Source organism: Muscardinus avellanarius (genome assembly GCF_963383645.1).
Source record: "Muscardinus avellanarius genome assembly, chromosome: 11".
NCBI classification, from domain to species: Eukaryota; Metazoa; Chordata; class Mammalia; order Rodentia; family Gliridae; genus Muscardinus; species Muscardinus avellanarius.
Window position 1 is genome coordinate 10,080,781 of NC_137797.1, and position 14,895 is coordinate 10,095,675.

A 14,895-nucleotide genomic window follows, 5' to 3' on the forward strand; every position below is an offset into this window, starting at 1 on the left:
CCGGCGCGCCCGTGGCGTCGCGGCCCCTCAGGGTCACGGGGGGGGGGCGCCAGGACGCCGTACTAGGGTCACGGCCCGCCGCGCACCCACGAAGCCGCACCGACTACGTCCGGCCGCTCGGAGGCTCCGCGCGCACGCGGCCGACCGCTCCCGCGGGGCAGGGCGCGGGGCGGAGCTAGGGAGGGGCGTGGCCAGGGCGGGGCGGGGCGTGAGGGGCGGGGCTGACCCCGGGGCGCGAGCCGAGCCCCGCGGCCCGGCCTGCGCGCGCCCGCCCGCCCCGCCCCCGCGCGCGCCCGCCCGCCCCGCCCCCGCCCGCGCGCGCGCGCCCGCCCGCTGGCGCCGAGGAAAACGTTGCGCAGGTTCAAAAATGGAACGTCGGCGGCGTGAGGGAGCGCGAGGGGGTGTGCGCGCGTGCGCGTGCGCGTGCGCGTGCGCGCCCCGCCGAGGGTGACGGGGACCCCGTCGGCCCGAGCATCGCACGCAGCAGCCGCGGCTCCGCAGCTCCGCCCCCGGCCCCGCTCGGGGCCCGCTCGCCCGCCGCCCCGCATGGAGCTGTCAGCCATTGGCGAGCAGGTGTTCGCGGTGGAGAGCATCCGGAAGAAGCGCGTGCGGAAGGTGAGGCTGCCCGGGGGCGGCTCCCAGCGTCCAGAGGGGTCGCCTCCGGTCCCCAGCACTGCCCCTCTGGCCCGGGGCGAGGGGCAAGTGGGCGGGAAGCTGCTGGTCCCATCTCCCCGGCCCGTGCCTCAGTTTCCCCGCTACTGTGTGGGGCGAGTAGAATGAAAGTTGGTGCCCAGAGATGCTGGGGCAGCTGAGCCCACGGGAACTGGAGATGAGGATCGGGCTGTGGGAATCCCGGCGCCATCCGGCCTCATCCTCTTTCATTCTCAGTATGAGGAGGCGGAGGCCCAAGTTGAGAAAACGACTTGCCTCGTGCCTTAGTGTCCAGCTCAATCTCGAATTTAGCACTCTCGACTCTTAGTACCAAGTCCTTTAAAGTTGGAGGCGGGGCTTTGGACGGCATTCTCCCGCCACCGGAGTTTTTCTGCTGGACTTTGACCTTTTCCTTTCCCTACCCCCCAGGGCACACCCCTCTTCCCCATCCCCCACGCCACCCCATCCCCAACTCCCATCTCCGCCCCGCGCCTCCGGCGGCTCCGGGGCATCCTCGAGGCTCCTCCCCCGCTGCCCACGCCTTGCAAACACACACCCTGCAGTTTAAGGCAGCTGTGCCGCGGGGTCCGGGACCCCGCACCTCGAGCCAACTTTGGTTGCCCTGGCCCGGCGTCTACACTAACTGCGCACGTGTTCACCCTGACTGGAGGCTGGGTTGGGGACGTCCACGGGAGAAGTGTTCCCTGGGGCACGGCCTCGTCCGTTTCCTCATCTCTCTGCGGTTCCTGCAGAGGCTCCAGGTGGTCACTCCCGCCCATTTGATGGAGGCAAAAACTGGACCCAGGGAAGGGGGAGTGACCCGCTCAAGATCCCACAGGGAGGTAGAGACGAGGTGCCACAGGAACTCGGGGTGCATAATTGCAACCCTCACTTTCCATGGAGAAAAGTTAGCCCTGGCATCTGGAGCCAAGGATCACTTTCCCAGTGCGGTCGGTGCAGCTCTGCTGCTGGGGGTTGCCTCCCCTCCCTCTCCTCTCCCCCAGGGTTCCTGCCTTAAAGCGGATTAGGCAGGTACCTCTTTCACGCCCTCTGCGGCAGGCAGAGGTGGGCGGGGTCTGGGGAGGGAGTGGGGACCCTCCTGCGCCTGCCAGTCAGTCAACATTCATGGAGAATCTGCCTTGCTCTGGGCACCATTCTGGGCCGCAGGGGTACCTCCCTCCCTCAAGGAGCTGGCATTGGGGCAGAGGAGATGCGTGATGAACTTGCCTTTGAGCGGCCGCATGCATGCAGAAAGAACCGGCAGGTGCTAGGCAGGGACACTGGCCGGAAGGGTGGCCAGGGAAGGCCTCTTGGAGGAGGTACCGAGGGCTTCACTCGGGGTGGGTTGGGCTGGGCACTTGCAAAGGCCCCTGCCCCCTGTGAGGGAGAGGGACTGGCTCTAACAGTTGGAGGGTTCACCAGCCTTTCTGAAGGTGACTTTGTCGGCCTTCTCTGGGGTGTGTCAGGGTGTTTTGAAGAATCCTAACTGGCCTTTTGCTTCTGGGCCAGAGGCAGCTTCTCCCAAAGACCCAGCAGATGGGGCTACAGCCCTGGGGGATACCCCAGGGAGGGATGTTGGAGAGTCCACCAATCTAAAAAGGAATGGAAGAGTCCTTCAGGCTCTGAGACTGGCTGTGCACACATGGCCATAGTCTGTTTCCCCAGGCGTGGTGTAGCTCCGAGCTCGAGCCTGGGAGCCCGGGAGCGGCGGGGAGGCGGTGTTTGGGCCCTGTGCGTACGGGTGCGGGGTGTGGGGACACCTGTCCACGCAAGGGCTCTGGGCTCTGCGGTAGTTGTGGGGACAAGGGTTGCTCACTGTGCCCGTTTCTTTCTCTTCCCAGGGCAAAGTCGAGTATCTGGTGAAGTGGAAAGGATGGCCCCCAAAGTAAGGCTCCCGTGTCTGTCTGTCTGTCTCCCTGGCCATCCCTCGGCCCTTCCTTGGGTCCCTCCCCTGCCCAGCTGCTTTACCTTGGGCCTTGCCTGCCCCCCAGGAGTTGGAGCACCGCAGGCCGAGGCGGCCCTCCTGCCCTCTCCCCTCCCTTCCAGCCCCCGGGAGTGAAGGCCCAGCACCCTGGCTTAGGACGGCTGCGGCCAGGCCAGTGGCCCCAGGTGCCGCAGGGGCAGTGCTGGGTGAGCCCTGCTGGGGGGGTGTGCAGAGCCTGCGGCCGTCCCTTGACACCTTCCAGCCTAGAGAGCAGGTTCCTAGGCAGCCTTGTGTGGGCTTGAGGCCGCTGGCACAGAGATGGTGAGCAGCTAACTTTGAGTCACACAGCAAGTTGACTGGAGTCTGGACTTGAGCTCTCTCTCTGCGCCTCCCAGCCTCCCTTCCCAGAGTTTTGGGGGTGGGAGTGAGTCTGCGACCCCCCACAGAGGCGCGATCCATAATCTTCTCACCAACAATTGGCTCCCTTCGCTGGATTGCTGGGGGAAGGGAGGAGAGTTTGTTTGGGGCTGCCTGATTGGCCCCCGGGAGCCTGCCTCCTGCAGGGCGCTCCTGGAAGCCCCCAGCTGTGTGTGTGTGTGTGTGTGTGTGTGTGTGTGTGTGTGTGTGTGTGTGTGTGTGTTAGTCCTGGGGGGAGAGACTGCTAGGGTCAGACAGCCCAGTGAGCCTCAGTTTTCCTCCACACAAGATGGTCGCAAGGGTCCAATCTGGCCCGGCACAACTTCAGGATGAGCCGCTGCGTCCTGTTGAGGGGCCACCCGGTGGCCAGCATGTTGTAGGTGTCCGCCCACCTCCCTTCCCAAATATCTGGGAGCACCTCCCCCTCTGGAAGGGGGAGCTAGGCAGAGGAAAAGGGCTCTGGGCCGAGATGAGGCTCTGTGGCTGCCACCCTCCCTAGGCTCTGCCTTAGAAAAGAGGCCCTTCTCCAGATGCTCACGGCAAAGTCCCTGCTCCCGCTTCTCCCCTTCCTCAAGGTGACACATACCCAGTCAGTAGGACATCAGCACGTGGGCTCTCCTCACTGGCCACCTCTTAGGACCCCAACAGGTTCTGGAAGCCCTGTTTGGCCAGATGACCTGGGGACACCTCCGCCAGGCCTGGCGGCCCACTGAACAGCTCTGACACCTCAGGCAGGTCCCAGCTTAGCGCAGCCTCTGCTTCCTGCTCTTCAGGTTGGATCAAGGAGGGGAGCAGTGCGGTGCAGGCTCAGCCCAGGCCCCGCTTTAGTAAGTCCCTCAGCACAGAGCTAGAGAAGCAGGCCTCTGGGCATTTGTTTTTATTTGCCCCACCCAGGAAAGGGACCTGGGGAATTTGTTCTGAACAAGAAATCAAAATATCCTTATAACTTGCCGGGCGTGGTGGCGCACGCTTGTAATCCCCGCGCTTGGGAGGCAGAGACAGGAGGATCGCGCAGGTTCGAAGCCAGCCGCGCGCGCTGGCTTAGGAGACCCTGTTTCCAAAAATGAAAATGTAAAAAATAGGTCTGGGAGTATAGCCCGGAGGTAGAAGGGCTTCCAGGAACCCCAGTACCACCAAAAAAAAAAAAAAAAAAATATCCTTATAACAACATCTGTATTGAGAATATCGGTCTTCTCATTTTTTTGCCAGGGATACTGAGGCCCAGAGAGGGGGAATATAACTGCCAACCCCAGGCAGCGTGGCTCCCGCTCTGCCTGCGATGTCCCTGATGTGGCCAGGCTCAGCTGCTACCGTCCCACCTCCCTGGGGAGAGGCAGGGCCCTGTGAGCAGCCTCCTCCAGTCTCACTTAACGCGCAGCTCAGAGAGTGGGAGGGAAGTGAGGTAGGCTTTGTCACCCTGGCCTGGGGTCTTAGCTGGACAGTGCCAGCCTTGGGTGTGGAGAGGGACCAGACCTCCTGCTCAGGGGCAACTCTCCTCTCTGCTATCAACAGTGGTCCCGGCAGTAGAGCCCTGATTTTTTTATTTTTTTATGTTTTGGTGGTACTGGGGATGGAACCCTTCTACCTCCGGGTTACACTCCCAGACCTATTTTTTTATATTTTATTTGGAAACAGGGTCTCTTAAGCCAGCCTGTCTCCGCCTCCCAAGTGCGGGGATTACAAGTGTGGGCCACCACGCCCGGCTAGAGCCCTGATTTAAATGAACTCCGTGCCCAGGCCCCTTGGAGCCATCAAATGCCCCAGTTTTCTCCCCGTAACCACAGGCAAGTGGCTGTCCCTTCCCCGGCAGAGGGGCTTTCCTGCTGCTTTTTGAAGGGGGCACAGGGTGTTCAGTTTCCGCTACAGGTACTCTCTGAACTTCAACCACTCTCAGGTACCCTGCTCTCACTTCAGCCTGCCAGGCCACGCTGCTCCCACTGGGGTGCCCTCCTTTCCTTCCCATTTTGAATGCCCCTCGGTCTTTTAGGGAAGAAGCTCCGTAATAACATCATTGGGTGCAGGAGTAACCAGACTGCCCAGCAGTAAGCCCATTGTGAACTGGGCACTGGCCCACGAATTGCCTCCTAGCAACCCACTTTGCAGGCAAGAGGGGAAGCCTGCAGCAGTCCTTCCCCAGGATGGAGGGGCTGGATGTGACTGCAGGCACCTGGCCCCAGGGATGGGATCCCACCCCTATGTTGCACCAGCAGCTCCACAAAAGGTAGCTTCCTGCCAGCTGCCATTTTTGTGGGATGTGCTCAGGCTTTGGGCCGGAACACCTTGCCTTTGAACTCAGGTTGTGTAGGTTATTCCAGCATAGTTTTGCCAGCTATGACCCAGGGCAAAACCCTCCTCAACCTCTCTGTGCCTGTATTTCCCCATCTGTAGAATGGTCCTGCTGAAGACTGCCTGAGACCAATCACCAGTGCCAGCCAGGCAGGGAGTAGCAGCTGCTTCCTCCTTCGAGGCTTGGACAGCTGCCGGCCGCTGCGGCCTGGGTTCTGGCCCTGTCTGACTCTTGTGCACTCCAGGTTTTTGAACTCGATTTCATTAACGCCTGTTTGCTTTTATTATGTGCCTCTCTGATTTCAGTGCATAATGTGGCTTAACACAGCTAATTTTTGCAGCCCTAAGCAAAGGGATTATTGGGAGTCCCGCTTAAGGATGGGGCCCAGGGAGATGGAGTTGAAAGGTGTCACTTGTTCAGGGCCTAACCTGAGGGTCTGGACCAGAGCCCAGTTTCTCACTTGGGGGCGGCAGGTCCCTGTGATGGTTCTACCTGCCCCCAAAGGGCGCCTGCGGCATAGCTCGGGAGCGCCCCTCCGCGCCTTCTTCATCTACGGGAAACTCTGGCTGGGCTGGGGGCGTCCCGTCTCCCCGGTGCCCCCCGCCCGGGACCTGCGCCCCCAGCGGGCCGGATCGGGCCGGGCCGGGCGCGCCGGCTTGTTTACTGGGCCTGGGGGCGGGGTTTCGGTCACGTGGCCGTGTTTATCTCGTAACCGCCCGCGCGCCGTCCCCGCCCCCGTCCCTATTGGTTGGCCGGACGATCCTGCTGCGCGCCCGCCCTTTGCGTGAGTGCGTGCGCGCGGCCCGGCGGCGGAGGCTCCGCCCCTCGCCGCCCTGCGCCTCAGGCTCCTCCCTCCGCGCCGCCCAGCGCTTCAGGCTCCTCCCCGCTCGGCGCCTCAGGCTCCGCCCCTCCGCCCCGCCCTGAGCTGCAGGCCCCGCCCCCCCGCGCCGCCCAGCGCTGCCCCGCCCCTGCGGGTGTTTTGCTCCCGCCCACCGTGAGTCCAGGCCAGCCGGCGCCCTACTGTTAGCAAAGCATGCGCGCGCAGCGGCTTCCAGCTGCCCCGCAACGCCTGGCTCCACTTTGCCTCTTGGGTGGGGGGTTAGTCTTAAGACGAGGAAATTGGGAAGGGTAAGGTCTTACCGGGGATCACACAGCGGCTACATCAGCAAGAAATGGGCCAGCAGGAAGGAGGTGGGCAGGGCACAGAGGGGAAGGGACAGCTAGAGAGCCATGAGAAGGACCCCACAGGACTCCCCTTCTCTCTAGGTGCATCAGGAGAGCCAGCCTTTATTTTGGGGTGGAAGGCATAGTCTCTTCCAGCCTCTGGCAGATGGTTGGACCTCTGCCGGTCACTTTCACTTTTGGCTGTCTGCCAAAGCAGGCAGAGGCCACCATGGCCACTGCCGGAGCACCTGGGCCAGGCCTTCATCGCTGGGATTCCCCACCCAGGGCCCCTGGAATTGGCCAGGACTGAGAGTTGGTCTTGGTGACAGTAGAACGGTTCGGAAGGGAAACCCGGCTCTGAAAGGATGGCTGGATGCTCACTGCAGGGACAGGGCACCTCGCCGGAGGTCACAGGTAGAGGAAGCAAGGCCAGGCTGGTGTGCGATGGGGCAGGGACCCTCATGTGAGTCGCAGGGCCTGCGTGGGCCAGACCTGATGAGTCAGTGAGGGAGTGTTGGTGCAAAGAAGCAGGAAGCGTTCTGTCTTGGACGTCCTGAGATAGCATGAGAGAAGTCTCAGGCTTGAGATAAAGGTTTCAGCTCAGATGACTAGGAGTGAGCTGGGCAGGGCTTCGCCTGGCCTCTCTGCGGCTCCTGACACCTAACACTTCGTCACCTGCCTCTGTCCAGCATCGGAGCCTTGCTTTGGGCGTGTACGGAAGTTTACATATGTACTTGTGTATTCTACATATGTGCTTTATAGTCATCCATGCTTTTTCATGTGGTACTGGGGATCGGAGCCAGGAGGCGCTCTATTACCAAGCTACTCTCTAGCACTCTATTGAGACAGTAAGTTGTCCAGGTTGCCTCAAACTTGACATCATCCTGACTCTGCTTCTGTAGTGGTAGCTGAGATTACAAGTGTGTGCCACTGTGCATGGCTCATATATGCTTTTTTTGTGTGTATACAGTACTGGGGATTGAACCCGTTCTACCTCTGAGCTACACCCCTAGCCCCTTTTTTTTTTTTTTTCCAGGTCTGGGGATGGAACCCAGGGGCATTTGACCTCCAAGCTATACCCCCTGACCTATTTTTTATTCTTTATTTTGAAATGGGGCCTCAATGAGTTGCAGAGGGCCTCACTAAGTAGCTGAGGCTGGCCCTGAAGCGCGATCCTCCTGTCTCAGCCTCCCGAATGCTGGGATTTCTAGCCCCCCCCTTTTTTTTTTTGGTGGTACTGGGGTTCCTGGAAGCCCTTCTACCTCCGGGCTACACTCCCAGACCTATTTTTACATTTTATATTTGGAAACAGGGTCTACTAAGCCAGCGCGTGCGGCTGGCTTCGAACCTGCGCGATCCTCCTGTCTCTGCCTCCCAAGCGCGGGGATTACAAGCGTGCGCCACCACGCCCGGCTCTAGCCCCATTTTTTATTCTTTATTTTGTTTTCGTTTTTGTTTTTGGGTCTGGGGCTGGAACCCAGGGGCGTTTGACCTCCGAGCTACACCCCCTGCCCACTATTTTATTCTTTTATTTTGAAACCGGGTCTCACTGAGTTGCAGGGGGGGGCCTCACTAAGTAGCTGAGGCTGTCCGCGAACCGCGATCCTCCAGGTCTCAGCCTCCCGAATGCTGGGATTACAAGCGTGCGCCACCACGCCCGGCTTTATTCTTTATTTTGAAACAGGATCTCACCAAGTCACCGAGTGCCTCACTAAGTAGTTGAGGCTGGCCGCAAATCTGTGATCCTCCTGTTTCATATGTAATTTTTTAAATTAAAATTTTTTATGCTTAGATCTACTTAATGATGAGTGATAATGGTTTTTCCGTTTATAGAAGTCATAGTTTGCTTTTTTTTTTTTTTTTTTTTTTTTTTTTGCGGGTCTGGGGATGGAACCCAGGGGCGTTCTACCTCCGAGCTACACCCCCTGCCCTATTTTTTATTTTGTATTTTGAAACTGGGTCTCACTGAGTTGCAGAGGGCCTCACTAAGTAGCTGAGGCTGTCCGCGAACCGTGATCCTCCGGTCTCAAGCCTCCTAAAAGCTGGGATTACAAGCGTGTACTACCATGCCCAGCTTCATAGTTTGCTTTTGAAATGAAAAAAAAAAAATTTTTTTGCGTGTGGTACTGGGGGTTAAATCCAGTAGCATTCTGCCTCCTAGCTATATCCCCAGCCCCATTTTATTGTTTTGGAACAGGGTCTCACTAAGTCACTGGCCTCCCTAAGTTGCTGAGGCTGGCCATGAACCTGTGATCCTCCTGTCTCATCCTCCCAAGTACTGCAATTATAGGCATGTGCCACTGTGTCCAGCCTGAAGTGAAATTAAACATAAAAAGCAGGTTGCTTTCAAGGAGGCAGATACTGAGCACAGGGGAGCGCAGGTGGACTGCGGCTGTGGCAGGTGTCCCCAGGTGGAACTAAAGATGGCCCGCTCTGAGAGTGCAGTGCTATCCTGCCCTCCCGTGGGAGTGCTCCGCCTTTGGGTCATTAGATATTTGCCAGATGCCCTGCAGCGGGAGGGATGGGGTCCCCCAGCAGAGGTGGCCGTGCCACGCTGGGCTGGAAGGCTGAAGAACCGCAGATACTCGTGCACAGCAGGAGTGCCCCCCACTAGGCACTGCTCTCAGCACTCCGGGGACACGTCCAGTGGACACAGGAATCCTTCACAGATAGGGAGACTGAGGCCCAGAGCTGTTGAGCCACGGCTCCCGGGCGCCCGCCAGCTAGGGGCAGAGCAGGGACTTGAACCCAGCCAGTGTGTCCCAAGCCTCTGTCCCAGGAAGGGACTTTCAGGGTCTGCTCTCTTCAGGTACCGAGGGCTTCAGGGGAATGTGGGGTCCGCTGGGAGTAGGACCCAGCAGGTAGCAGTATGCGTGAGTGGGCCAGGTCGCAGGTGGCTCCTCGCAGCAGGAGGCTGCGTGTTGCCCTAGGTAGGGGAATGCCTGGGGACGGGTCCTGGGAGAGCAGCGAGGCTGGCCGCCCTGACCTTTCCGTCCTCTCTGCAGGTACAGCACGTGGGAGCCGGAGGAGCACATCCTGGACCCCCGCCTCGTCCTGGCCTACGAGGAGAAGTAAGGGCCCTCGGCTGACCCGGGCCACGGGGGTGGGCAGGGGGTTGGAAGGACTCCCGTTGGCCTCTTCCTCTACTGCTGTAGCACCCGAACCCTGGGCACAGATGCCCTCGGGCCACTGGCCAGCAGCGATGCTGCTGGTGGCAGCCCAGGAATTCCCCTGAGATTCTGTGAAAAAAAGTCTGAGGAGGGCAGCGTGCCCAGAGCAGGCGTGGGCTTCCGGGCAGCCTCCTGAGCCCTGCCCATCCCCTTGGCCAGCTCCTGGCTGGTAGCTCAGGGCAAAGCCAGGCCCCTCTGCCACCACACCGCACAGATTCTAAGCATGGCTGACCCTTGTGCCCAGCTTCCTGTGCCCAGAGCAGGCAGCCGCACCCCTAGGAGGGTAGAGTCGTCTTTATCAGCCCCTTGCAGCGGTCTCCTGAGGACGGAATGAGGGTCTCATTTGACAGATGGGGAGACTGAGCCTCGCTTATGCAAGAGCATCCCAGCCAGGAACGAGCACCAGGGCCTGACCCAGAGCGTGATTCCCAGGCGCTCGGTGCCTGGCTGCTGTGCTCTCCCCGCTTCTCCCCACAAGGCACCTGCTGTGGTCAGAGGACATATTTTTGTGGCTCTTTCCTTTAAAAACTAGGGTGTCTGTGTCCCAGCTTCCTGCTTCCGGGGAGCAGGGTGGAGCTTTGGCCTGAAAGGGTTGCTCTCTTCAGGTACCGAGGGCTTCAGGGGAATGTGGGGTCCGCTGGGAGTAGGACCCAGCAGGTAGCAGTATGCGTGAGTGGGCCTGGTCGCAGGTGGCTCCTCGCAGCAGGAGGCTGCGTTCCACCCCCAGGAGGGAGCCTGTGTTCCACCCCCGAGTGTGGTGAGGAGACAGGGAAGGTGCCGGGGCCTGGTGTAGAACCACGAGGTGCCACTGCCCTGGAGTCCGACGTCTGGCACGGTGAGCCAGCTCCGGCCCGGAGGATCACCAGACAGTGCAGTAGAGCCAGTCTGAGAGGCTGGCCTCTTGAGCTGGGTGAACTGCAGCCTCCATGTTCTGCTGCTGCCTCCCGCCTCCCAGGGTGGGGGCTGCAGAAAGCGTGGACAGAGCGGACTGAGCCGGGAGGCTGAGGGAAAGAACCCCACCTTCCCCACCACTTCCCATGGTGTTCAGCATCTCTGGCCTTGCTGCCTCGGGCCCTGAGCGGCACGCCTCTCTCAGGCTGGGCCTCGCGCACGGTAGGCACCCAGCAGACCAGGCATCTGGTTCTTCCCACCCCTCCTAGAAGGTGCAGGCAGGACAGCAGCCTTCCTCTCTCCTGGGACCTGCAGATCCCCAGAGAGGAGCCTCGCTGCTCCGCCTGCAGAAGGACCCTCCATCTCAAGAGCTCCCGGAGCATCCAAGGCAAATGAGGTCGATAGAGTGGATGCTGAAGCTCCATCCTTGGGGGTCCCCGGTATCATGTGGAGCATTGCCGGGCCCGGCCCGGGGTCAGCAAGGACCACATGTTTTCAGAGATGCCTCAGTGACAGAGACCAGTGCCCTGCCCATTTGTTAGATGGGGAGTCTGAGCCCTGGAAGGTGAACGCTGACCCATTGCTGCGGCCCCGGTAGAGCACTGGGGAGCCCTGGGATGGCTCCAGCGGATGGCACAGGGTCATAGGAGCACCTGGCCTTCCCATGGATGTAACCAGTGCTTCCTTCCTTTTGCCACCTGCCTTGGTCCCAGGGAGGAGAAAGACCGAGCATCAGGGTACAGGAAGAGAGGCCCGAAACCCAAGCGACTTCTGCTGCAGGTAACGGGCTCCTGTGCCCACCCGCCCCTGCTGGGCTGAGGCCCCACCTTCCTTCCCGCCACCAGCCACGTGTCTTTGCTCCCAGCCCCTGCGGGCATCGGGGGTCAGGACACTTGGTAGGTAATGTTCCAAGGAAGGGGAAACCACCTGAGGCTGGAGACCAGGAAGACAGCCTGGCTCGGGCACCTCCGTGGGAGGAGGGGCACGTGGCTGATGCAGCCCTAGGACTCTGAAAGCCTTAGATTCTGGTAAATAAGCCCTTTGATGCGCAAAACCCCAAATGCAAAATTGTAATACTTGAGAACCTTCGGAACATAAACTTGAGGATTGAGGAACTGTGAGGGGCTGGAAGCCAGGATCCAGGAAGCAGGCACTCGGCATCCCAGGTCAGCCTTGGCCTGTCGACTCCTAAAGGCACCCTTTGGTGTAGGAAAACTCCCAGGGGCCGCTCTCCAGCCCTGCACCTCCGCGGGCAGGGATGCTTGGGGCGTGGAAAAGAAACAGCTTTGGAGCGGAGGAGGAGTTGTGGATTTGGGGCCAGGCTCTGGGCTTCTCACCTGTGAGAGGCACCAAGTACCTGCGGTCCAGAACTTCCAAAGGCCTCCTAAGTATTTGAAGCCAAAACATAAGGAAGGAGCCTTGGTCCACATGCAGGGCTGACACTCCGGGCTTTCTCGGCAGTGTAGACGCCTCCTGTGGGGTGGTGTGTGGGGTTTGGTGTGAATTGGGTCCTGGCAAGGACAGTAACATTTGCCACATGTCTATATACTGGGCTCTGCTTCTGGAGTGCTTCACAAACTGACATGCTCCACCCGTCCATGAACCCCATAGGCCAGGTGTATTCGTTATTTATTGCTATATAACAAATCATCCCCGGCTTTGCTGCTCACAGCGGTTATCGCTTCTTGTATCACATAAGCTGTGGATCAGTGACTTGGGAGTGCTGTTGCCTGCTCTTCGGTGGCCCTGCTTTGGGTCACAGTGAGGGAGTCACCTGAGGGCGTGGCCGGGGCAGCTCACAGCCGAGTCAGTGCTGGGTGGGGTGTCACAGGCCCGTTCTTGCCACGGTGACCTCTCTGGGCTGCACGAACAGCTCACAGTGCGGCCACTCAGCCTCTCGAGTCGGTGATCCAAGAGTAAGGAAGAAGCCAGGGAGCCTGGTCCACCTGGAGTCACGCAGCCCAGCGTTGTGGGGAGGGGACGTGGCCCCTGCCTGACTCCTCAGCCGCCGCCCCATTGCTCCAGTGCTAAGTAACTGAGGCCAGGGAGGCCGCTCTGCCCCTAGAGCCCTTCCCTCAGGAGGAGTGGCCAGAGACCAGAGGGCCCCTGCCAGACGCAGGTGGGAGTTTCCCCAGCGTGGGAGGCTCCTGGGCCAGCAGGAGGGTGGGCTCCACGCCCCCCAGTCCCCTCCCAGCCCAGCCCTCCTCCCTTCCCACCACCACCCGCCCCTGGACCAGGGCCTGCGTTGAGGAGGTGAGCGTGAGAAGAGCCTGTGCTGGTCACCCTGCCCCCTGGCCTGGAGCCCGTGGCCTCTGGTGACAGGTGGCAGTAGAAGGTACTGTCTCAAAGTACACAGGACATCCTGAGTCTTGACACCAAAGGTGTTCCTCGGTGTCAGGTCAGTTCTCCCCACAATCAGTAAGAAATCCCTGCAGTCCAGAGCTGCCCCGCCTGAGATGCGCGTGCCCTCCGGCCCGCCCCACCTGGTGACGCGCTCAGCGGAGGGGTGCCGGGTGGCGGCGTCCCCTGCCAGAGGAAGGTGCCCGTGCCGGTGCTGCCCGAGAACTCTGCACGCAGGCCTTGCCCTCCGCCCCTGTGACTCCCTGGGGCTGGCTCGGCTCCGGGGCCTGTTGGGAAGCAGCAGTTCTCCTAAGGTGATCAGTAACTGCAGAAATCCAGGCCTTCGTTTTTGGTGAGTGGTGCTGGGGACTGAACCCACACCCTTGCGTACGCTGCATCCCCAGCTCCCTTTTGTTTTTGTGGTGCTGGAGACAGAGCCCAGGACCTCTGCGGGGCGGGCCCACAGGTCTGCCGAGCTGAGCTGCACCTCCAGCCCTGCGGGGCGGTTGTTGGCTTTTGTTTTTGCTTTTGCAGTACTGGGGATGGAACCCAGGGGCTTTCTACCTCAGAGCTACACTCTAGCCTGATTTTTTATTCTTTATTTTGAAACAGGGCCTCACTAAGTGCCTCCTCTCAGCCTCCCAAGTACTGGGGTCTCCAGCGTGTGCGTCAGCCCTGGCCCAGAGGGTTTTGGTCAGTCAGTTTTCAGTTTGAACCTTTGTGATGATCCATGGTGTAGCAAAGGGATGAGGGCTGTGGTCCCTGCCCGCGGAGCCGGCGCTGGGGTGGAGGAGCTGGGCGGCAGGCGGAGGGCGGGGCTCATGCGCCATGCCTGGCTTGCCCCCCAGCGGCTGTACAGCATGGACCTGCGGAGCGCCCACAAGGCCAAGGGCAAAGGGAAGCTCCGCTTCTCTCTGACGTGCCCACCCGGCAGTGGGAGCCCTGAGGGGGTGGTCGAGGCGGGGGCACCGGAGTTGGTGGACAAGGGCCCTTTGGTGCCCAGCCTGCCCTTCCTGCTCCGCAAGCCGCACAAGGCCCACAAGTACCTGCGGCTCTCACGCAAGAAGTTCCCGCCCCGTGGGCCCCACCTGGAGAGTCACAGCCATCGACGGGAGCTCTCCCTGCAGGAGCCACCAGCCCCGGACGACCTGCAGGAGCCCAGCGAATGGGAGCCCACAGAGCAGCCTCCCGAGGAGGACGGTAAGGCAGCAGGGCCCTGCCGACCACCACATCGAGCTGCGCACGTCCCAGAGGGCCCAGCAGGCCACGCCATGCGGCGGGTGGGGACAGTCGGGCTGGCGGGACCTCTTCCTGTCCCCGGCTCTGCCCGCCAGGAGCGTGTGTGGTGCCTCCGCCCCGTGTCCACACAGAGGAGGGCTTGGCGTTGGGGGGCGGTCTGCACGCCCCACCCCTCGCTGTCCACCTGTTGCCAACACGTCCCTGTCTTTGTCCCGTGGCTGCAGCAGATGCAGACCTGGCTGATGGGCCCCCTCGCTGGACACCCGCGCTCCCGTCGAGTGAGGTGACCGTGACGGACATCACGGCCAACTCCATCACCGTCACCTTCCGTGAAGCCCAGGCCGCCGAGGGCTTCTTCCGGGACCGCAGCAGGAAGCTCTGAGACACCCTTCTTACTCTTCCTACATTGTTCTCTCGGGGCTCAGCGTGGGGGGCTCCAGAGACAAGGGTTTGGGGACAGGGTAATAATTTTATTTAAAGAAAACACCAAGCAAAAGAAAGGGGGGAGGTCCCACCTCCCACCCCTGCCCTTTCTTTGAGGGATGTTTACAGAGAGGCCAGCCTCGCTGTGGGTTGGGTCTGACCTCCAGGGCGGATGGGGACAGACCACCCTGCCTTGAACCAAAGCAGGTGATGGCTCTAGGAGGTGAAGGAGCCTGGGAGGTCCAGACCTGCCGGGCAGCTGCCCAGCCTGGCTGCTTGCTTTTCCCCATCCCTGTTTGTTTGGGTTTTTTTCTTGCATGAGTTTATTTTGAACTGTCCACTCCAGCTTTGCCGTAGGACATGGAGACTGGCTTTGGCCTCCAGGAGCT

General features: G+C 60.7%; 1 protein-coding gene across 3 annotated transcripts; it reads left to right on the plus strand.

Moving 5' to 3' along the window:
- Nucleotides 1–546: 546 nt before the first annotated feature.
- On the plus strand, nucleotides 547–14,465 carry CBX7 (chromobox 7; the record flags this gene model as incomplete). 3 transcript variants are annotated; one of them, XM_080705991.1, is made up of 6 exons in its annotated part: nucleotides 547–615; nucleotides 2,493–2,536; nucleotides 9,449–9,514; nucleotides 11,218–11,284; nucleotides 13,693–14,044; nucleotides 14,308–14,465. In XM_080705991.1, the coding sequence occupies 6 exons, from the start codon at nucleotides 547–549 to the stop codon at nucleotides 14,463–14,465; spliced, it is 756 nt and encodes a 251-aa protein (XP_080562117.1). The 3 variants fall into 3 exon arrangements, with proteins under 3 accessions (XP_080562117.1, XP_080562118.1, XP_080562119.1); XM_080705992.1 differs by having other exon boundaries at nucleotides 14,311–14,465; XM_080705993.1 differs by having other exon boundaries at nucleotides 13,972–14,044.
- Nucleotides 14,466–14,895: the final 430 nt, after the last annotated feature.